Source organism: Alexandromys fortis, unplaced genomic scaffold (assembly GCF_014885135.2).
Source record: "Alexandromys fortis isolate MF-2015 unplaced genomic scaffold, M_Fortis_MF-2015_v1.1 scaffold_48, whole genome shotgun sequence".
NCBI classification, from domain to species: Eukaryota; Metazoa; Chordata; class Mammalia; order Rodentia; family Cricetidae; genus Alexandromys; species Alexandromys fortis.
This window is the reverse complement of record NW_026067947.1, coordinates 3,684,326-3,706,753: the sequence shown is the minus strand read 5'-3', so window position 1 is coordinate 3,706,753 and position 22,428 is coordinate 3,684,326. Positions and strand designations below refer to the sequence as shown.

At 43.8% G+C, this 22,428-nt stretch overlaps 1 protein-coding gene across 5 annotated transcripts in view; it reads left to right on the top strand.

Annotated features, from left to right (window-relative positions):
* Window positions 1-22,428, top strand: part of Prok2 (prokineticin 2) — a 339,608-nt gene that overhangs the window by 283,551 nt on the left and 33,629 nt on the right. For 4 of the 5 annotated variants that reach the window (XM_050149350.1, XM_050149347.1, XM_050149346.1 and 1 more), the window contains 2 exons: window positions 11,419-11,613; window positions 21,274-21,375. In XM_050149350.1, coding sequence (XP_050005307.1) covers window positions 11,419-11,613; window positions 21,274-21,375 — 297 coding nt within the window. The remainder of the gene's footprint in view (window positions 1-11,418; window positions 11,614-21,273; window positions 21,376-22,428) is intronic. The other variant, XM_050149351.1, reaches the window with a different exon arrangement.

Below are 22,428 nucleotides of genomic sequence, written 5' to 3'. Positions count from 1 at the left end.
CCCTCCCTCCCTCCCTCCCTCCCTCCCTCCCTCCCTCCCTCCCTCCCTCATTCTCTCCTCTCTTTCTCCCCTGACTGTGTATATAAGGCCAGGAGCATGCACAGAGGTGCACATGCAAATGTCTGTACAAATAAATGTGTAAGGAAGGCCTAGAAGCCACCATCCAGTGTGATCTTCAGTTGCTTTCCAAGTTATTTTTGACACAAGGTCTCTAACCTGGATTCACCAATTGCTTCGACAGGCTGGCCAGTGCGTCCCAGAGATCCTGTAGTCTCTTCCTGCCCAGCACTGGGGCTATAGGCACGGGCCACTGCATCCGGCATTTTACTCAGTGCCGGAGATCTGAACTCACGTCCTCATGCTGGCACAACAAATAATTTCGAGACTGAGCCACCTCCCTAGCCCCTGAGCTCTTTTTAACTAGACCTTGGCCTGAGACTTGGTGGTCCAGTCCTCTTTTTTCTCTTTGTTTTATTTTACATATCAACCACAGTTTCCTCTCCTCCTGTTCCCTCCCCCCCCCATGTTCTTTCTACCCCTCCCCCTCTGCTCCTCTTCTGTCTCCATTCAGAGGGGGTGAGGTCTCCCTGGGTAATCAGCAGGCAGAACCAAGCTCCTTCTGCCTGCTTCAAGGCTGAACGAGGCATTCCACTATAGGGAAAAATTTCCAAAGAGCCAGAACAGGTACTGGTTCCACTTCTAGGGACCCCACAAAAGACCAAACTACACAACTGTCACCCAGATGCATAGGGCCTAGAAAGCTCAGGTCAGCTGTCTCTGTGGGTCATGATCTTGAAAACCCCTGCCCGCACCCCCCCTCCCCCCATATAATCCCGCCACCCTCTCTTCAACTGAACTCCTAGAACTTGGCCCAGTGCTTGACTGTTGATCTCTGTATCTGTCTCCATAAGGTACCAGATGAAGGATCTACGATTATAATTAGGGTAGTCACCAATCTGAGTACAGGGAAGGCCAGTTAGGCTTTTCCATTCCTCTCCCTCTCCATCCCTCCCCCAACTTGACCATCCTGATTCCTCACCTTCCCATTCCCCATCCCCCCCTCCCCTCTGCCTTAAAGTCACTTTAAAGCTCAGACCCAACCTTGCTATCAGACCCAATTCCTTTTCCTTGCGGATGGTGTCTGTTTGCCAGGGAGAATACAGTGGGATCTATTTAACCAGACTGGTCCCTGTTAGATTGGAAGCGTCACCCCAGCCCCCTGGCACCCCTTTATCCAAAGAGTCTGGACTGTTTGGTGGGAGGCTTCACCCCAGCCCCTGGTATCCATTTTGGAATGCTGGGTGGAAAGTTCCATTTCAAGCCACCTCCCCCAGGAGTTGCCACAGTCCAGACTCCACCTCCAAGAAAGCCCATCAAATGGTGACCCCTCCCTGGGGGGGGTGTCAAGATCACTCCCATAGGCTATTTAAACTGCCCCCCAGAGAAGGAACACGTGGTCTTTCCAGTTCTCCTTTCCCCCTCTCTGTGTTTTCCTGGGGAGCCACCCGGAGCACTGTCATCCATTAAACCTGGGCTTCTTCTAATTTGGTCTGATTTGGATTATTACATCAGCGAAGAGGCTTATTGTGCCGGAAAAAAACCTTAATAGTCCCCATTAGAGGAATCCCTACTTATCCATCCATACCACATTTAGAAGCAAGCCCACTTCTGTACACAAGTCTCTTATAGTTTATACTCCCCAGCTCCGGGTTGCTTTATAAAGCACATAACGGAGCCTCTAACTGAAGGGTGGAGTGCACGCTAGTGGGCCTTCCCTGGGCAGGACTCAACCCACCTGAGCCAAGCTCATCACTGTCTTGAAACACTCAGCATGGTGTCCCTTAACCTAGCTGCTGACTGCTATATCCCTCCAGCCCAGCTTGACTCAAAGTGAGATACAGGCAGGGTTTGAATTTGAACTCTTAATTTGTCAAATATGTATTTGAATTCCTCCCTTTCCAGATGTCAGATCACGGGCAAGAAACCTTTATTCTCTCAGCGTGGTTTTCCCATGTACAAAATGATGGTGGTAATAAAATAATAATAATAATAATAATAATAATAATAATAATAATACTTCCACAAAACTCATGACAAAGATTGAAGTCCATACATGCGTAGTTGGTGCTCAGTGTCTGTCACCATCATAAAAGACCCTATAGCCGCTGACCGAAATCAGTAGACAAGCATTCAATGGCAGATGTCCTTTGCCATTCTGTGAACAGCCTCCTTCAAATCCTGTTCTCGTTTCAGGCAGTTTTTCTAAAGGTAAACTGTATGGCATTACTGTGGCAAAATGCTGAAGGCTAACAAAGAAAAGAGATTGGCTTAGCCATTTCAGAGGCCACACGTCTGAGAGGTAACCAAATCTGCTAGGATGCTGTTGACACCGTGGTGGAAGATGCTTGAGAGGGAGAGACCCCCATGGCAAGAGAGAAAGCCAGATACCAGAGAGGGTCCTGCCTTGCTCTTGTACAGCCCCCTTTAGATATCTAACCCATAAGAACTAGTTCATTCCTTTGAGGATGCGGCTCCCATGGTCACTCTCTCCAGGCTGCACCTTGAAGATTCCGCTCCTCTCTGCATCGCCAACCTGGAGATTAAACTCCCAACACACCGCACCCGCAGGGGACAGGCCAGAGCCAAACCGTGACTCAATCTGGCTTTGAAAGAAATCAGAGAAACTGGAAGGAAAAATGGCTCCATTCTCCTTACCTACCGGAGATGGTAATCACAGTTGACGCAGCACCCAGCCAGGGAGATGCTCCGCATGAGTTACAGCCCATTTAGAGTCAAACGAGAGCGCACACTGGAGCGTTAATGGCGTGATTGTGACTGAGTGCTCTCCCCGACACAGATCATCTTTTCCAGTCGGAGGCCAGGTTGTTTTATTCCTGGAGGCTTTCATTTAGAAACGGGCAGCTCATTAATTATCTTCTTGACTGCAGAATAAATGATACTGCATTTCATTTTCACATTGGATAAGTCAGCTAGAAGGGGTCTGGTGGCTGGAAACCACGGATCGCAATTCCTTCTCTGCTTCTTTTCGGGGAGGAAAAGGTCACTCCCCGAGGCAGCATGCTAATGCTCCCAGGAGTGTTTATCTCACTTGAAAATTCTCAGCTCTGTGGCACTGAGCTGGGAGCTATCTGGATGTCATCTCACCAGGAAGGGCATCTTTACCTTGCTGGGCTGGCAGCATACCTAGGCATCTATTCATGGCCATCCTATCAGGGAAAGGTTTAGAGAAAGTAATTCATTTGGGGTTTATTTTTTCCCTCACATGGATATTTACAACCAGAAACACATGTTAAGATTTAAAAAAAAAAAAAAGATATGGAGCGATCTGGGCAGAAATCTCAGTGGATAAGTGAGGATCTGAGTATAGATTCTAGCATTCCCATAAGAAGCCTGGTGCTTCACTGTGAGCTGGAAAGGGAAATGGGAGGATTCCTGGGGCTCATGATCAGCCAACAGCAACACATTCCTGCACTCCAGGCTCAGGGAAAGACCCTGGTCTGAAAACATAAGGTGAAAATTGAGGAAGAGAGACCTGATGTCTCCCTCTGGCTTCTGCACATTTGTGCACGCACACACACATACATAAACCCAGAGGACACAGAGTCTACCCCATCGTCGGGTACCAGCGGTTTGTAAATAGTCCCTGGAGACGGGGTCTCAAATGCAGCTAAGCCACAGTGCGCGTGAAACAGCCCTGAGCCTTTTTCTCTTTCTCGCCTTTCAGACTTCGCAAAGCTGACTCATAAGAGGTTATTTTTAAGAGTCTAGCTAATTAAAAGGATGGCCTGAACAAATGGGGCAAAACACAGGAGGGTGGGGATGCCCAGCCTCCATCATCTTAGGAAAGACATCAGCGTGTCGACTCCCAGGCCCGGCTCTTGAGTGGCGAGTGACGCACGGCCTGTGTGGAGGGCGAATGTCGAGTGCGCTTGTCCTTTCTCCTTCTAAATCTTCTGCCCTCTTATGTCATCACTGTGGGCTGCTAAAGGTCTTTTCTGAATGGAGCTGGCATGCTTTTCTCCTCCCTTTAACAAAAGCTCTATATTTTGCGGGCTGGCTTTCTTTCTTCCTTTTTTCCCCATTTCAATAGAACCCTTTTAACATTTGCAGCAAAGGGAACATAATTTAGTTAGAGAGGCACACCTTGAAATGAATTACCCCCCAAAAGCCCACACACTTCTAAAACAGAAGCATTTAAATGAATTCAACATAACAAAGCAAAGTGAACCAATCAAATAGTGTCTAAACAATGACACCCAGTTAGCTGCCTCAGGAAAGAGGAAGCCCACTTCTTAAAGGCTTTTGACTATGGAATCGAATTCTGGGTCCAGTCAAAGATTCCATTATAATACTGGTTTTAATTTTTCAGAGGTAATATATTGGAGGGTATTTTTGCATTTAGTGAGGAAACAACTTGTATTTGGGTTGTGTGCACATGTGTGTGGCAGTCACAGGACTGCCTTAGGTGTCATCCTCAGGAACACTGTGTCTCTCATCACCCTGGAAGTCCCCAGTTAGGCTAGATGAGCTGACCACCATTCTCCAGGCATCCTCCTGCCTCTACATCCCCCGTGCAGGGATGAGAAGCACACCACACCTTGCCTGACATTGATTGTTACATGTGCTCAGGAGGTCAGACTCAGATCCTCACGCCTGCCAGTGAACACTTTGCCCACGGAGCCATCAATTTTGAATTTCAGATCAACAATCAAAATTTTTTTGAGCCTAAGTATGCTCCCAAATACTACCTGAAACACATTTACACAGATGGCCCTTCCTAAACTGAAAACATCAGAAATTGAGAAGTGTGTATTAGCAATGTGCCTCCATCGGTAACCCTCCCACCTTAGCCTAGCCTACTTTAAATTTAAATATTCATGAAGCGTTCAACCTCAGTACACTGTTGGACAAAATGACCTAACACAAGGTTGATTTTGTAATAATGTGTTATTTGTTTCACCGCTACACACAGCTGTGCATTTTGTGGGATATCAGAGCACAGGACACAATATCCAAAAGCTACTGACACTGCATGGTACACCGTGGAGTCCCTGTTGCTTTTGTTTTCTTTCAAGATCTTAAGGCTGTCTGACAACCATGACTCATGGCCATTCCTCAGCATCTCTCGCGATGGTACCAGACCAGTAAAAATTAAACAGACATTCAAAACAGTGATGTGGATCACTTACACGCCATTGCAAAGTTGGAGAATGTCTATTCTTAAAAAATGATTGTTGTCAATCCAGAATTCACTTTTAGCCTGAATTTTGTTTGCTAGTCCTACATCCAAGATTGGGCCTAGTCACCTGGTGCTATTGCATCCTTGGGGAGAAACCCCAAGTTTTCCTTTGGTCTGGAGGGTCATGAAAAAGAATGGAAGACAAAGGGCAAAGTCTAGGTGTTCTGGGAATGTGGACAGGGCATGGCCGGCACAGGACAAAGACAAGAGGTGAGTCAGACAGGGTCATAAGTCCTTCCCATCACTGGGCAGAGAGAGTGTCACAAAGGTAGAGCTGTTTCCTAATGTCAAGACTCAGCCTGAATCAGTGTCCAACCCAGATTTGGGTGGAAGAAGCCAGTTGTACATGTGGTGACCTCTGATAGCAGGAAACTCCATAGTCAACCACAGGGAGGTGAGTCTATGACCATCCACCGAGAGAATTCCTTTCAGGCAGGTAACCCGAGACTGGTGAACTCATTTCAAAGTTCTTTGCAATCACCTAAACATTAAGTCTAAGGCTGGGGAGTGTACTCAGTTGGTAGAGTGTTTGCCTATCACCTGTGAGGCCCTGGGTTCAATACCCTGCTCTGCAAAAATCCAGCTTCAGTAGTGTGCGCCTATAGTCTCAGCACTCAGGAGGTAGAGGCAGGAGAATCAGAAGTTCAAGGTCACACTTTGCTACTTCACCATTTTGAGGCTAGTCTGGGATACAGGGACCTTGTCTCAAAGAAGAAAGAAAGAAAGAAAGAAAGAAAGAAAGAAAGAAAGAAAGAAAGAAAGAAAGGAAGGAAGGAAGGAAGGAAGGAAGGAAGGAAGGAAGGAAGGAAGGAAGGAAGGAAGGAAGGAAGGAAGGAAGGAAGAAAGAAAGAAAGGAAAAAGAAGGAAGGAAGGAAACTAAACAGGGTCTAGGAGATGGTTCAGCAAGTAGGGGCATTTGGTTCTAGGCCTAACCACTGAGTTCAACCCCAAGGACCCACAGATTGACACCTGCAAGTTATCTTCTGACTTCTAAGTGCTAGAATATGTGTGCATATTCACACACACACACATGCATGCATGTACTCACACACACACACGCACATGCATGCATGTACTTCTAAGTGCTAGAATATGTGTGCATATTCACACACACACACACATGCATGCGTGTACTCACACACACACAAACAAGTAAAGTAAAATAACTAAAACAAACTCCTGATGCTTAAACTGAAATAAATGTGGCCTAATTTATTAAAATATTTTTCTGTAGTTTTGTCTAGACATGATTTGAATTCTCTATGAACTGTGATAAGAAAGACTGAGCACCCATGTAGACTCTTTGTGTGTGTGTGTGTGTGTGTGTGTGTGTATGTGTGTGTGTGACTTCATGTAGCCTCTGTGTGTGTGTGGCTTCTATTCATTTTTCAAGTCAGTCATATCTATCTCCTTGCTGACAAAATCATAGTTAGGCTTTGGTTGGGACAAGTGGTTTCTAATTTGAACAAGTGATTGCAAATTGAATCTATAATGTTATTTTTAAAATGCTATTTCTAAGATAAATCATCAACGTTAGGGGAAAAATGTTTCAGGTGGATTATCTGTTTATTCTACTTGCCAGATATCAGTCTGGTCTCCTACGCATGATTGTGTGGACAAGGGAATTTAGATAATTCCTCCAGGTGGTGTTGGTTGTCCAACAGAAAACCAAGCAACCTCAGAACATCTGCATGCAAATTAGAGTACCAGACAAAATTATTTTTTTTAAAAAAATAAAATGTGGACAGGGAAATGACATCATTTTATTGTCAGATATACAAGTTACTTTGTGACACCTGTGGGTGTGTGTGGAGGCCACTGATCAAACCCACGAGTCATTCCTCAGGAGTCACCCACCCATTCTGTGACTCAGGACTACCCAATGAGATCCAGTTTGCTACTTTGTTATTGTGACAACACACTGACTGAAAGCAACTTGGGAGGTGTTGGAGGAGGTTGCTTGTTTGTTTCCGGGCTGCTCAGCCAGGAAATAATCACACAGAAATCATATTATTTGCAATACTGTTTGACCAATACCTTAAGCATATTTCTGGCTAACTCATATCTTAAATTAACCCATCTCCATTAATCTGTGTATTGCTACGAGGCTATGACTTACTGGGTAAAGTTCCAGTGTCTGTCTTCGGTGGGGCTACATGGCTTCTCCTCACTCCACCTCCTTTCTTCCAGCATTCAGTTTAGTTTTCCCCACCTATCTACCCTAGCAGGCCAAGCCAGTTTCTTTATTAACCAATAGTCTTCACAGTACAGAGGGGAATCCATATCAGGGAGGAAAGGGTTTATTTCTTACAGCTTACAGCTCATCTTGAAGGGGGAATTCTGGGTAGGAGCTCAAGGCAGGAACCTGAAGGTAGGAAGTGAAGCAAAAGACATGAGGAATGCTGCTTACTGGCTTGTTCTGCATGGCTTTGCTCTATTTACCTTCTTTTTTCCTGTCCAGACTTGACCACGCACTATCATCTGGGCCCTCTCACATCAATCGTTAATTAAGAAAATGCCCCCCAGACTTGCCTAAAGGAGGCATTCTCTCGGTTGAGGTCCTCTTCCCAGATGACCCAGTTTATGTCAGGTTGACAAAAGCTAACCCACAGAGGGTCCCTGACTTAGACTAGCAGGCTAACCAGGAAGTCTCCTTGCTGCCCTAATGGTGGCACTAAAGGCATGTGCTCCCCTGCCTTGCTTTTTATATGAGTTCTGGTTATTGAGCTCAGGACCTCATGTTGTCATGACTACCCGATTTAGTTGTCTGCCCATCCCCCCACCACTGTGTAAAAGTTCTCATGTATTTTATGCTAAAGAAATCAGATGGCTATATCATTTTGTTCCAAAGCTATCTCAAACTCTCATTATTTTTTAAAATAAAAAGGAGTCTTAATTTTACAAACATATCAAGTAGTGATTCAAGGCATCATAATATCCAATGGACCCTTTATGTGTGTTCCTTCTCTGTCTTTTAGGAACCCTGAAGGACAGATGTTTGTGGATGAGGAACCAAGACTCAAAGATGTTAAATAAACCATCAGAGAGTATATTAGTGAGGGTGGAACTGTTGACTCTGATCTAGAGAACCCAAATGCACATGCTTCCCTACTGTTAGTTATAGGATTCCCAGACAAAAGAACAGCAATTTGAACTATATATTTCTTTCCATACTAAGAATCGAATGCCATGACCACAGGTGCTGGGGAGCAAGGCAGGGAAAAACCCATCTTCACCAATGATCTTCTTGCCATTGTTTGATGGAAGAAGCTGCAACCTAGACTCTTTGCTTAAAGAGATCAACCATCAATATGACCTAATGTTGATTTTGTAGAAATAATTGTTGGTTTCACGGACACTAATTCTAATTGAGGCTGAACTGCATTTGGGACCATAAATCACCATTTCAAAAGATATATCTTTTCCATGGTGGAAGTTTGGCACACATGGATATAGTTCATCTTAACATGTGGAGAGATTACCAGCCCATTGAGATTCATTCAGGATGTTATGGCAAAAGGCTGAGTGATGTTTTGTTTGTGTTTTAACAAATAAAGCTTGCCTGAAGATCAGAGTGCTGGAGGCCAGGCAATGGTGGCACACACCTTTAATCTCAGGACTGGGGGACAGATGGATCTCTGTTAGTTCAAGGTCACCCTGGGCTACACGAAATTGATTCAGTCTAAAAGAGAAACAGAGCTCACACAAAGGTGATCCCAGCATTTGGATTACATGCCTTTAATCCCTGGCACTAGGGAGGAGGAGACAATAGTGGTATGGCTAGGCAGAGAGAAGAATATAAGGTGGGAGGAGACAGGAGCTCAGTGCAGTCTGAGGCAGTCAGTCTGAGGACAAGATCACCCCTTTGGTCTGAGCATTGGCAGAGGTAAGAACTCTCTAGTGGCTGACTGCTCTCCTTCTCGGATCCTTTAGCTTTCACCCCCTGATAGCTGACTCTGAGGTTTTATTATTAATACCAATTAGAATTTGTGCTACACACAGTTAGTACCTTTTGGTAATGATCAGGTGTCATCAAACTTTCTCTGTAAAGAGGCCTGGAGTAAAAATTTCAAGCTCTCTGAGCCACGTGGTCTCATCCGTAATTCCTCAAGTCTCCTGTTTTATAAAGGCCACAATAGACAATGCATAAAGGAGTATGGCTGTGTGCCAATAAAACTTTATTGACAAATACATGTTAAAGGACCAAATATAAATTATTAGGTCTTATTTGCTGACTGTCACTTCGATATAAAATAAAGAGCTTTAGCATGATGGTGTGCATCTAGATGTTCAAATGAACCTTATATCACAGGCCTTCTAAGGAGGATTTACTCAAAACTAATACATTATTTGCTAAATCAATTTTTTTCATTTTTTTGCATGTGTATATGCGCAGGTGTGTGTGTGTGTGTGTGTGTATTTGTGCATTTTTATGTGGAGGCCAGAGATTGACATTAGATATCTTCCTCAATTTCTCTCTACCTTATACATTGAGGCAGAGTCTCTCACTTGAACTCAAAGCTCGTATCCTTGGCCAACTTGTTCTGGAAATGTCCTGCCTCCATCTTCCATGGTTTAAGTTACAGGTATGTCACCACATCCAGCCAGCATTTTTATGGGTGCTGAGATTTCGAACTTCAGCCCTTAAACTGCACAGTCAGTGCTTCACCCACTGAACCATCTCCCCAACCCCATAAAGCTTCACTATGAAGCAAGGGCAGCAAGAAGCAGGGCTTATGTAGTGAGGATATGGGGCAACTGGGTGCACATGACTAGGCTGGAGGCTTCCAGTCATAGACACTAGGGATGTGGAAACCCAGTGGATACTGTGCCTCCCACACCCAGAGGAAGGGTGCCATTTCCTAATTCTTTCCGTCAAAGGAGGTGCCTTTTTCTAATTTATCCACTGGGAGGGATGTCTTTTTCTCATCCCTGCAGGGTGTGGCCCGTGCACAGAGAGGCTCTGTGAAGACCTAAGGACCTGAGTCACACTTCCCATTTTTGAGGGCTGCAATGCAGAAAGCAATATGTGCATAGATCTTTAATAACAATTAGTTAGACAGTTTGGTGCCATCTTTTAGGAAGAAGATGATTTTAGGCCTGAAAATTATTAAGGATCTCTGCTAGCAATTGCCTGTTGCAAGCTGAATGCGTAAGAACGTGCTTTACCCTTTAGCTGTGGTTTCCATAAACTGTCATAAGCATTTTGAAATCCCAGTCCTCAAAAATATCTAGGGAAACGTTATGATTTCTTTAATGGGCCATTATTCCTAAGGGTGTCAAATGCTGATTTTGGCTGGCCATTCCTTCTGTTGGATGAGATTTACCATTGTACTTACTCAGTATACAAAAGTTGTGCAAAACCATGCTCATCCTCCATATGATATCAATGAAATCGAGGTTGCAATTTGTTTAAAAATGTTAAGCTTTTTTTGTTTACTTTGTGAAGTTAGGGTTTTTTTTAATTATTATTTTTAAATTTTTTATCAACATTTAAATAAATTTAATAAATTAAGTAAAGGACAAACTGAAGTTCACTGAGAAAGAGGTAGGTTAGAAAAAAATCTTTGTACATTTTCTTCTGGTAGTTTTCTTGTGTTATATTTGTGTGTAAATCTTTGATCTGATTGGACTGTGCTTTAGACTATGAGGTGGATATTTGACTTTCGCTTCTAAGGGGTTAGCTGACTTTCATTCTGGGTTGCCTGTTAGCATATTTAAGAGTGAGGAGAAAATGCTATATGGAACCTCTCCCTGAAGGGCTCAGATTACTAAAAAAGATATTGATATCTACATGAAGGGTTCCTGATTGCTTCACTAAAGATATTCACAACTGAAGCTAGCATTTCTTAAAGCCCAATTGAATGCCATTGAATGTGTGAACTGCTCCTGTGGCTTGGTTCCCTTATGTTGATTGGTGTCAAGATTCCAGCTGTCAGACCCATTGTCTTTGCTGGTTTCAAAATCCACTCAGGCAACGTGGAATGTACTAACATGTGGCCCGATCAGTCTGTACCCACAAAACACATCGTTTACAATGAGACACCAGGATAATTATGTGGAAAAGGAATGAATAGACCTTCCCCAGAGGGCTTCAGGGACCACTGAAAGATGCTAAGTAGTACTCTAGCTTTTTCTTCTTGTCTTCTGCTCCTCAGCCCTAACCGTGACCCAGAAGCGACAGAGGCAGTGATCCAGACGGACCCTCAGAGCTATGAGCCAAGACAGACCTTTCTTCATCACAGGTGGATTGTCTCAGATATTTGCTGTGGATCGGCCTCGCGCACCTGCCCAGCTGTCACCATAGTGACGGCGGTGTACCGTAAGATCAGAAGCTTTGAAAATTGTGTATGGTGAGAGCTGGTCTCATTATTTATTTGTGTGACTATGTGTATATACGTGCTGGTGTGTGTTTGAATGTGTTTGTGGTGTGTATATGCAAGTGTGTGGAAGTATACATGTGTGCGCACGTAGAAGCCAGGGATCGGCAGGTGGTGGTGGCGTGCGCCTTTAATCCCAGCATTTGGGAAGCAGAGGAAGGCAGACCTCTGTGAGTTTGAGGTCAGTCTGGTCTACAAGAGCTAGTTTCAGGAAAACCAGGGTTACAAAGAGAGACCCTGTCTCAGAAAACAAAAAACAAACAAAACCAAATAAATAAATTAAATTAAATTAAAAAATAAAAATAAAAAGAGGCCAGGGATCTTTCTCAATTATTGTCCACTTTATTCTTTGAGAGAGTGTCCTCCATGAACTTGGAGCTCATCAGTTTCTCTTAGGTAGCTAGCCAGCTAGTCCCAGAGGTTCTCCAGTCTACAGCCCCTCAGTGCTGGAGTTGTGGTGTGTGATGCCACAACTAGATTTGTATGCAGGTACAGGGAATTCAAGCTTGCACCCACATGCTTGATTGGCAAGCACTTGACTAAGTGAGCCACCTCCCCCACTCCCCCTTTCCTTTCTCTGCCCTGTGCAACTCCTGATGCAAACATCCAAAGGAATATTTGTTTGACTCTAAGAAAGAGAATGTTAAGGATACATCATCAATGATTGTTTTAACCTGCCACTACAGAAGCTATCCTCTACATTTATAGAATCATCAAGTCCCATTAATACAATCCATTTTGCTTGCACATATTTTTAAGCTATATATTAGGAAAATCCAGTTGTAAATATATGCACACACACCACATCACTTCCATGCAATAAATTATAATACTAACCTCCCATTTTGCATTGCATTTTCTTCAATTCAGCTCATTTTTATCTTTAATCATAAAACTATAAAAACAAGAAGATTTTGTTACCAGTACCTTGAAATGATGTGACAATTTGCTAGGCAAGAAAGAGCACATCTGAGCTATGGCATGAGCTGCATCTCTGCGGGGATGTTAAAGACCTTGGCACTGAAGCTCAAAAAGTGAAACAAAGTCATGAGAACACAGTGGGTCCTCAGCCATAACAACACAAGAAGGGAATAATAGGTTAAGTGAAATGCCTAAGAAAATTGGATATTGCGTAGAGGGATTAACAAGCCAGGTAGAGACTGAGGGATGCCTAGGGCTGTTGCTAGGAAGAGAACGAGAACACAGGAAAAACAATGCTGCAACCGTCTTTGAAATGTCACTTTCTGTTGTTCAAGAAGGTGCATTCCCATCTAAATTGTTCCTTAATAGAAAGCATTTGTTTGCATTCTTAGTGGTTGAAATTGTCTGAAATTTGTCATAAATTTAATTACTTTAATTATAACCAAAATTAACAGTGTTTTGAGAGTGGAGTTCGGTTCCCAGAACCCACATGGTAGCTCATAACCATCTGTAATTCCATTTCCAGGGAATCTGACATCTTTTTCTGGTCTCCAGGGGCACCATCATCCATGTGGTGTACACACACACACATGCATGGAAAATATTCACACATAAAATGAATAAATTTTTGTTCTTTTTTTTTAATGAATAAATTTTTAACAAATTTAAAAAATCACTGCTTTAGAATGTGCTGTATGCAAAGCTTTTTGTCAGGACCACAATCAGCTCTGTTCTGCAGCCTCTTCCCAAGTAACCATTTAGAGACTTATTATTAGTTATAAATGTTTGACTGATAGCTCAGGCTTATTACTAACTAACTCTTTCAACTTAAATTAACCCATTTCTGTTCATCTATGTGCTGCGCCAAGGCTCATGGTTTTCAACTCTCCTGAATGTCCTGCTTCCTCTCCGTCTGTCTAGCAACTTCTCTGACTCCACCCTTCTTCTTTTCAGCATTCTCTCTGTCCCCCCAAATCCTGCTAGCTATCGGCCAATCAGCTCTGGTAACAATGAGAACAATTCATATTTACAGTGTACAAAGATTGTTCCACAGCAATGTGCCCTTTTGAAAACTACGTATTAGAACCCAATGAGTCTCCTCTGGCTCTCAGATTAAGATGAACACTGATTACCACTGCACAAGAACATCAGTGGAGACACAGGAAACAAAATGACAACTAAATGTATAGTATCCTTGGGGCTATTTTCATGTTGATATCATTCAGCAGAAGCTGAAGTAGTTAAATATTTAGTGCAGAAGAATCAGTCCCTCATCACAGAGGCCCCTGCACATTGGGATAGTGTTGGCTGCCAACATTCTGCTTATTTTGATCATCTCAGACAGTCAACTCTGAAGTCAGCAAAGCAGGGGGACCCCTGCACGTCTATGAAGCCTCCGCTCTTGTGCTTCATCTTACGGTTGGAGAAACAGGGTTAGCTCAGTTAGGTCTTTCTTCCATATACCACAGCTTCAGTCATAGCTGCTCATTGCCGTGGGCTTTGATGAAAACTCAGCCTTCCTACACCTGCGTCTTAGGGGCACTGTGAATGTTATACAAAGGACACCCTTTCTCAGACATCTCTTAGGGTGTGTCAGTCTCTCTTTTGTCTGCCTATTACTCTCATGGGAAACTCCTCTTATTCCATGTTGCTCTGATACAGCTTCACCCATGGTGTTCTCTCTCTCTCTCTCTCTCTCTCTCTCTCTCTCTCTCTCTCACACACACACACACACACACACACACATACACACACCACGCACATGCATGTACACTTACATACATACACATATGCTCATGAGCGTGTACACACATACACATGCATGTGTACTTATATACATATGTACATGCCCATGGGCATTCACACACATATGTGCACTCATATGTACATGCCCATGGACACACTCTCTCTCTCTCTCTCCTCTCTCTCTCTCTCTCTCTCTCTCTCTCTCTCTCTCTCTCTCTCTCACTCTCACACACACACACACACACACACACACACACATGCCTCCTGTCCTCCCTTGTGCAGAGTTGTGCTATCATTGGGCAGAATGACACTAAGCACCTGTATTTGTCCCACTTACGATCCTTCCTAAGAACTTCCCAAACTGGCATAACAGGCAGCTTTCAATGCCTGATCCTGCTTCTTCCTCTCACCTTTCCTCACCCCGCATACCCTCAGTTATAAGCAGCTCTCTCGGATAGTCAGCTTTTGTTTTTCTGTGTCTCCAACCCCTTAACACTGCCATTTACCACTTGCTTACATAGACAGACCCAAACTAATGCACAAAAGAAACCGGTGAAAGGCAGAGGGAATCCACAGGACTCTCTAATTCCTGGAGCCTTTCTCAGCTGCCCTTGCAGTTGATATGGCTCAGTGAATTTTTTGGGGGGCTAAAGCAACTTGATTTGGGTTTCTATCATTTTCAATCAAAGATCCTCTACTATTGTGCTGTGTCTTTTGTAGTTCCGGAGCCTTAAAGCCAGTCCTTAGCATATAACTTATGTGGCCAGGTGTACATTCTTCAGCAATAGCACAGACGTGTGTCAATGTGCACAAGATGTTTAATGCAAGCAATGACAAGAGTTGATGAAAATGAGGGTGGTGCACACTCAGGCTCTTTGCAGAGTATAGCTCGCTGCATTAACTGTTTCTCTAATCACTATGACCAGATACCTGCTCAACAAGAAGCTTAAGGGAGGAAGGGTTCATTTTGGTTCACTGTTGGAGACAGTGCAGTAATTCCCACCCTGTGGAAGTAGAGACAGTCGATCCCCTGGGCTGACTGGCCAGTCAGCCTAGCCTACAAACTCCAGGCCAGTGAGAAAGCCTGCCTCAAACAGAACAAAACAAACAAAAAACACCACCCAAAAACAACAATAAAAACTCCAAACAAACAAAATAACAGTGGTCTGACTGTACCTGAGGGACAAACCTGAGACTTTTCTCTATTCCCCGCAACACATGTGCACACACATACATGTGTACTCGTGTGTTCACATGCACACAGACACAAAACCAGGGTTTGGGTGAATGCATCTGATCCAGAATAGAGTGATGTCATAAGAAGAAACATGGCCCGAATAATTGCTTCCATCGTGCTCCCTACAAATGTGAGCATATAAACCAGGTCCCACAACAGCTTCCGGAGAGATGCGGTGCTGGCAAGTATTTGGCAAAGAGGTGACAGTTACTGCGGGTATCGTTGATGAAATGAGACTTCATCCATTTGAGCTCTAATTGGCTGACACACGGCATCACAGGCAGATCCCACACTGTCTCAACTGCTCAGAAATGGGAAATTTAAAGCAATATGTGCAGTGTCTGCAAATCAGCTAGCTTAATGAACCAGCAAATTAGACCTTTCTATCTCTTTATTTAACATCCAGTTCCCCAAATCTATTGGCATTTCATTGCAAAGGTGCAAATTAAAAAAAAATACTAATACATTAATTTACAATAAGAACCCACCTACCCCCCCCCAAAAAAATCTTGTGTTTTTTTTAGAAGACATTGTTACTGGATGTGTATGGTTTAGATGATAATTATTTACTCTTTCTTCCGTTATTTATGGTTTAAATTCTGTAACACTGTCTCAAAGACAATCAAATTTTTTTCCCTCCAAGACAATGTCATTCAGAGAAACAACGGCAAATATTCCTTTATGACACCCGTCAGTGGTTTGCTATGGGGTAGAGGTTTGCTAGTAGAGGATATTTGACAGTGCCAGGAGACTTCCTGATTCTCACAATGGGAACAGAAGGCATTCTACAGGCATCTTATCGGTAGGGACCACTGCTATCAGCAAATGTTCTGAAATGTTCAGGACAGACCTTCAGAGAAGATTCTTCTAATCTACAGCATCGGTAGTGCCGAGGCCAAGAGACCCTGAGCTCCACGGAAGCAGCTTGCCAAGGAATGCTGTTTATGAGCACACATGTCCAAAACCACCTGCACACACACATGCATATTCCAGAAGAGTGCTGGGTTTGCATGCACGCAAAGGCTTCTGCATTTAATTCAGTGTTTTCTAAAATGAGATCACTTTCATTCTCTTATAGCTTAGGTTTTTATTGTGTTTTTTGTTTCTTTGGTTGTTTTTTCTTTGTTTGTTTTGTTGTGTTTGGTTACTTGGTTTTCTATAAGGGTAGAGTAAAACCAACTAACAACATGACTCTGGATCAAATAAATTTTTTTTCTTAGTATATTATGATGACCTTAGCATCAGCAGTAAAGATGGTAAAATGGAATTTGGATGTGGAGCCATTCCAAGAAATGACTTTCAATGGCTTAAGCATCATTATTGGTTTGAAGGAGATATACTTTCACTTGAATCCCAAAGTATCTGATTAGCTAATAGATGTCTAAACATTCATCTATTGGGGTCAAGGAAGTAAAAATCTACTTGAGTTACTATGTCTATGGCCAGAACCAAAGGTGAAGGCAAGAGATGAAAGGTCAAAGGTCACCATAGCCGAGCTCCTGTTTTCCATAAATCTTATTATTTATGGAAATAATAATTATTTATGTTCCAAGAAGAAAAATTTCACATTGTTTATAACGATAATTTAGATTTCGGAGTTGCAGAATTTCTCTTTAATAGTCCACACCTGCTTTCACTTCAGATTTTTATTTCATTTTGTAGTTAAGTCATTATTTTTATTTTTATTATTGTGTGTGTGTGTGTGCACGCATGGAGTGTATATGGGCACTTGCACTATTGAACACCTTTGTAAAGATCACAGACAACTTTGTAAAGTCAGTTTTCTCCTTCAACCTTTGTGTGTAGTCTGGGGCTCCAACTCAGGTCATCAGGCTTGCATAGCAACTGCCTTTACCCAGGGAACCTTCTCACTAGCTCTCATTTTTCCTTTCTTTTCCTTAATGGTTGAGAAGGATTTTATTGTAGCTACAAGGGAGAGCACAGCCAGAGGCATCTGGAAGAGTCCAGAGTAGGGAGACGAAGTGGTAGATTGACCATGACCAACAACAGACTGTGCAGGGCATGAGAGGATGCGAGGGTGGGGGCGCAGAGCAAGAGAGGAAGAGAAGAGAGAGGTGCTAGGGAGAAGGCCAAGAGACAAAAGAGAGCCAAGCAAGTGTATGGCCTAAAAGGCAGGCTTATGTAGGAATCAGAAGCTGGGGAAAGGGATGGGTTTAGGTAGGGGACAGGGTGAGAAGAACTTGGAGTAGCCACAGGAACTGAGTGAACCTGACAGTCAGTGAGGGCTTTAGTGTGTTAATAGACACCACAATTAGTCGTTTGTCCTGAGTTTCTTTCCGACCTGACAATATTAACTCATGCAGTCTGGGGAGTTGTTCAAGGTAGGAAGAGCCAAGCCACCTGTGGAGGTTTGAATAAAAATGACCCTCTTCGACTCATGTGTTTGAATACTTGATCCTGAGGGAATGGCACTATTAGGAGGTGCAACCTTATTGGAGGATGTGTGTCACTGTATGGGTGGCCTTTGAGGTCTTGTATGCTCAAGCTACACCCAGTGTGACACAGTTTTTCCTTCGGCTGCCTGCTGGTCCTCATGTCTGCCTCCATGCTGCCATGTCCTGCCATGGTGATGATAGACTGAACCTCTGAACTGTAAGCCAGCCTCAATTAAATGTTTTCTTTTATAAGAGTTGTCTTGGTGTCTTTTCACGGCAATAGAAACCCAAACTAAGACAGCACCCAAGCAGGTTCAAGGCAAAGGTCAACAGCCCTTAGTAGATGCCTGGTACTCTGTTAAGTTTCTTAGCCATCACAGGAGAGTCGTATATAATTATCATATAGCCCAGACCACTTTGTGATGTCACTAATGACTGGAACACAGTGTTTGTTTTTTTTTTCTGGGCAAACAATATACTGTTGTTGTTTTGTTTTGCTTTGCTTTGTTTGGTTTTGTTTTTGAGACAGGGTTTCTCCATATAATAGTACTGGTTGTCCTGAAACTCACTGTATAGATCAGGCTATAGCACTGGCCTCGAACTAACAGAGATTTGCCTGTCTCTGCCTCCTGAGTGCTGGTATTAAAGGCCTGAGCCACCACGGCCTTGTTTTTGATCTTTTATAAGTGATATTTTTATGAATCTTTAGGAATGTAATTTGATGCTTTGATCACATCCACCCCTCGGTCTCCTCCTATATCTGCCTTCTCCTCCTCCTTGTTTTTCCCCCACTGAGTCCAGTTTGTGCTGCCCAACAGTTCTTGGGAGTGGGGCCTGCCATGGAGTGTGGTCAATCAACCAGAGGTCATGCAGGGAACTGGCACTCCCTCTGTCATTCTCCATGAAACACTAACAACTCCTCAGCCAGAGGGGAAATTTGGTACCCACCTCCCTGCCTTCATGCTTGAGTTTTGCACAGCCTCAGCTCACTGGAATTGTAATTCCTCCCTAGATGGAACTGTGGGACTACATCACCAAGGCTGATTAGACCGTGTAGTCAGAGGCTGTCTAGATAGCAGAGAAGACAGGAATGCCAAGGTCACTCACTACAGGGCTAGTTGACAGAGAGCAAAGTCATTGGCAGAGTGAAATTGTCCCAGAAGACTAACTGTGGCTCCTGAGAAGATGAACCTCTTGAGTTAGTTGGGAGAGCATGTGTTGGAGAACAGACCTCCCAGAAGTGTTCTTATCCGTGTGCATATTGTGATGTTAGCAAAGGCAGCTACTATTCCTCCAGTACATAACAGAGTTTTGGAGGACGTTTGCCCGACAGTTCAGAGGGCAGTTCAGCTAGCCCTAGAACCAGTAGGCATACTTGAATGAGCTCCAACTCAGACTTGCCCTATATGGGAAGATTTGCCTCTAAGATAAGTTAAAAAAAAATCAAAAAGTTCTGAGGGGCGATAGCTTCGGTGTCTCTCGTGGAAGAGATTGACTTCAGACTCCACAGGTAACGTCTGTCTCCTTGATTAGCCACAGGGACTACTTTGATTAGGTAGAGTGTTTATAAACTTCACAAAGGATGACCAAGTTCATCGGCTGATCTGCTTTGTTGTGATTTACCATAACTGCCAGTTGATTGCCCAAACGGCAGGCAGGTATGTCAGAGAGGGGGATATGTGAAAATGTAGGGTCACTGTATTTGTTATTAGTATTATTTCGAGAAAGAAATGAAGTGTGGAAATGATCTAAAGGTAATTTGGGGGGAACTGAGGAGATGGCTCAGTCAGGCCCTCGCTGGGCATGAATAAGAATCTGAGTTTGAACCGCTTGTGGAGAACGGTCAGGCTTATGAGCCACCTGCCTACTTAGGGAGCCCCAAGGCTAGTGAGAGACCCTCTCTCAAAATCAGGGTGAGTAGGGCCTGAGGAATGACACCTGAGGTTGACCTCTGGCTTTCACGTGCATGCATGCACATGCCCATGTACCTGCATGCCCAAGTGTGCCCATGCATGTGTGCACATGAGTGCATGCACACACACACACGTATAAAAAGTTGGGGTATATGAGACTTATTTAATCCTCAAGGTTTCAGAACTTTTTTTTTTTTTTTTTTTTTTTTTGTTTTTCGAGACAGGGTTTCTCCGTAGCTTTTGGTTCCTGTCCTGGAACTAGCTCTTGTAGACCAGGCTGGCCTCGAACTCACAGAGATCCGCCTGCCTCTGCCTCCCGAGTGCTGGGATTAAAGGCGTGCGCCACCACCGCCCGGCTAATGTTACAGAACCTCTACATGCTGTCAGAGGGACAGAAAACACTCGGTAATGTAAAATTGAAATCTTAATTGAGAGATTTCTAAGAGCGAAGGTGAAAAGCCATGTGGGATGATTGGGGAACTCTTTTTGTATCTGTCTTTGGTTTGTGTGTTTTTGGGATGCTGGAGTGAAAACTCAGGGCCTCCTGAATGCCAGACAAGTATTCTACCCCTGGCTCATTTCTGGGACTTTCTCTCCCTGCGAATTGAAATGACTGGTGTTTCTAGTAAGCTCACAATTCCAGAAAATACTGGACATGGGTTAAAAATCAGTGATGGGCCTGGAGCTGGCCTCTGGACTGTACACACTGCACCTCTCTAAAGCTGCATCTTTCTGCAGTTCACAAGAAAGGAAAATTCATACACTCACCATAATAAGAGACTAATAGCTATGCCGGCAAACCCCTCAACTATAAAACCTCCTAAGTGGAGTTTAAAACAGCGGGGAGCATTTGTCTGTGCATCTCTCATTACTGCTTTGAATTGTATGAGATGAGATTATATGGCATATTTTAGCATTAGGTGTCAAAAGAAGGCATAAAACTCTTAAAATGTATGAGGCCCTAAACTTATATTTAGATATTTCACTATATAAAAAGACAAGCTTGCAGAAGGAAATGAATAGAAGGGATGGGCTCAGGCAATTTTAGGAGTTAACCCAAAGGGGGGTGGCTGTGGGAGGTGATGTTTTATCCAGGATGAGGACATGAAGATGCATCAGCCAAGGGAAGGGCCACATGGCCATACGTTATGTGGTAGACAGAGAAGAGTCAGATAATTATACGTAGCATGTTGTTACATCTGTGCTGATTCTCCCTAAAACCACTCCTGAACGACTGAAAAAATAAAAAGTGCCCTGTGTAGTCGAAGTTGACAGGCTGTCTTTTTCTCCGTCCGTTGCATTTCTGTGACTTTAGCTGCTTGCTTTCCTGGTTGGAGTTACACAGACCCTGATACCATACTGGACGTTTGTTCTTGTTCTTATGCTTCACAAAGTTATGACTGTTGTTTCATTACCCCAGGCATGGATGTCTCTGTCCTTGCCTTCTCTTTGCAGTCCTAGCCAGGAAGACACCCAGCATCATGACCCCTCAGAGCTCCACAGGCCACTTCCGCATCATCGGGTAAGTGAATCCTCAGAATGACTCACAGCTCAAAACAGCTCCCACTGTGGAAATGAATAAGAGAATCTGAGTAATGCAAGAAGTTTTCTCTACACCTTGGCGCTCCCTCTGCTCTACCTCCTTCTCAGGCTCCTCTATTAGGAGCCCAGTGCAGGCATCGGATGGGACAGACCAGAGTTAAAATTCTGAAAGGCCCAGTGTGAGTCAGGCATCCACCATCAGGTCCAGTTAGCTGTGGCTACAGAAATGACGTTGTGCTGTTTGTTTAGCTGTAGACAGACTCTCCAAGAAAACAGTCTGGTTAGCCAGGCGTGATGGCTGCCAAGCTAGCTGGGTATGCATGCATGGTCAATGCCAGACTCATCCAGGACAGCAATTACTTTGAAAAAAAATTTCACTCATTTTTGCTAATCACAGAAAGGAAGAAGCCATGTTACCGTAGCACCACAGAGCTCCAGAGGCAAAATTTATATTATAGTATAAGCGAATCCTGAGTAATTCACGTCCAGATCAGTAGTCTTCAGAAGACTGTGACAGAATCTAGAGTTTCCACAGCATAACCACAGAGAATGCAGGAAAGAGGAAAGAGAGGAAAAAAGACAAGACAGAAAAAAATATAAAATGATGTAAGCGGATATAGTCACTTGATCGCCACAGTTGAACAGTAACATGGCTTCTGCTGCGACAGAAGGAAAAGGCTATGGAGGAGGCACTGAGTGGCCCTTACACCTGCCCGGAAGTGACACACATTATTTTCACCAGCACTGTACTGGCTAAACGAGAGCCAAGGCCCTGAGAATTAAGATGACATCTCGGTCAAGTGCAAGCACCTGTGTCCAATCCCTCAGAACCCACTTTTGAGGTAAAAACAAAAGCGCCCCACTCCATGCCTGGGGTGTGTGTTTAGGATCCCAGTACTGCAAAGGTAGAAACAGAAGGATCCCCGAGGCTCATTGGCAAGCCAGCCTAGCCTCCTAACTGAGCTTCAGACTAATGAGATACCTGTCTCAGAAAATAAGGTAGATGGTACCTAAGAATGACAGCTGAGAATGT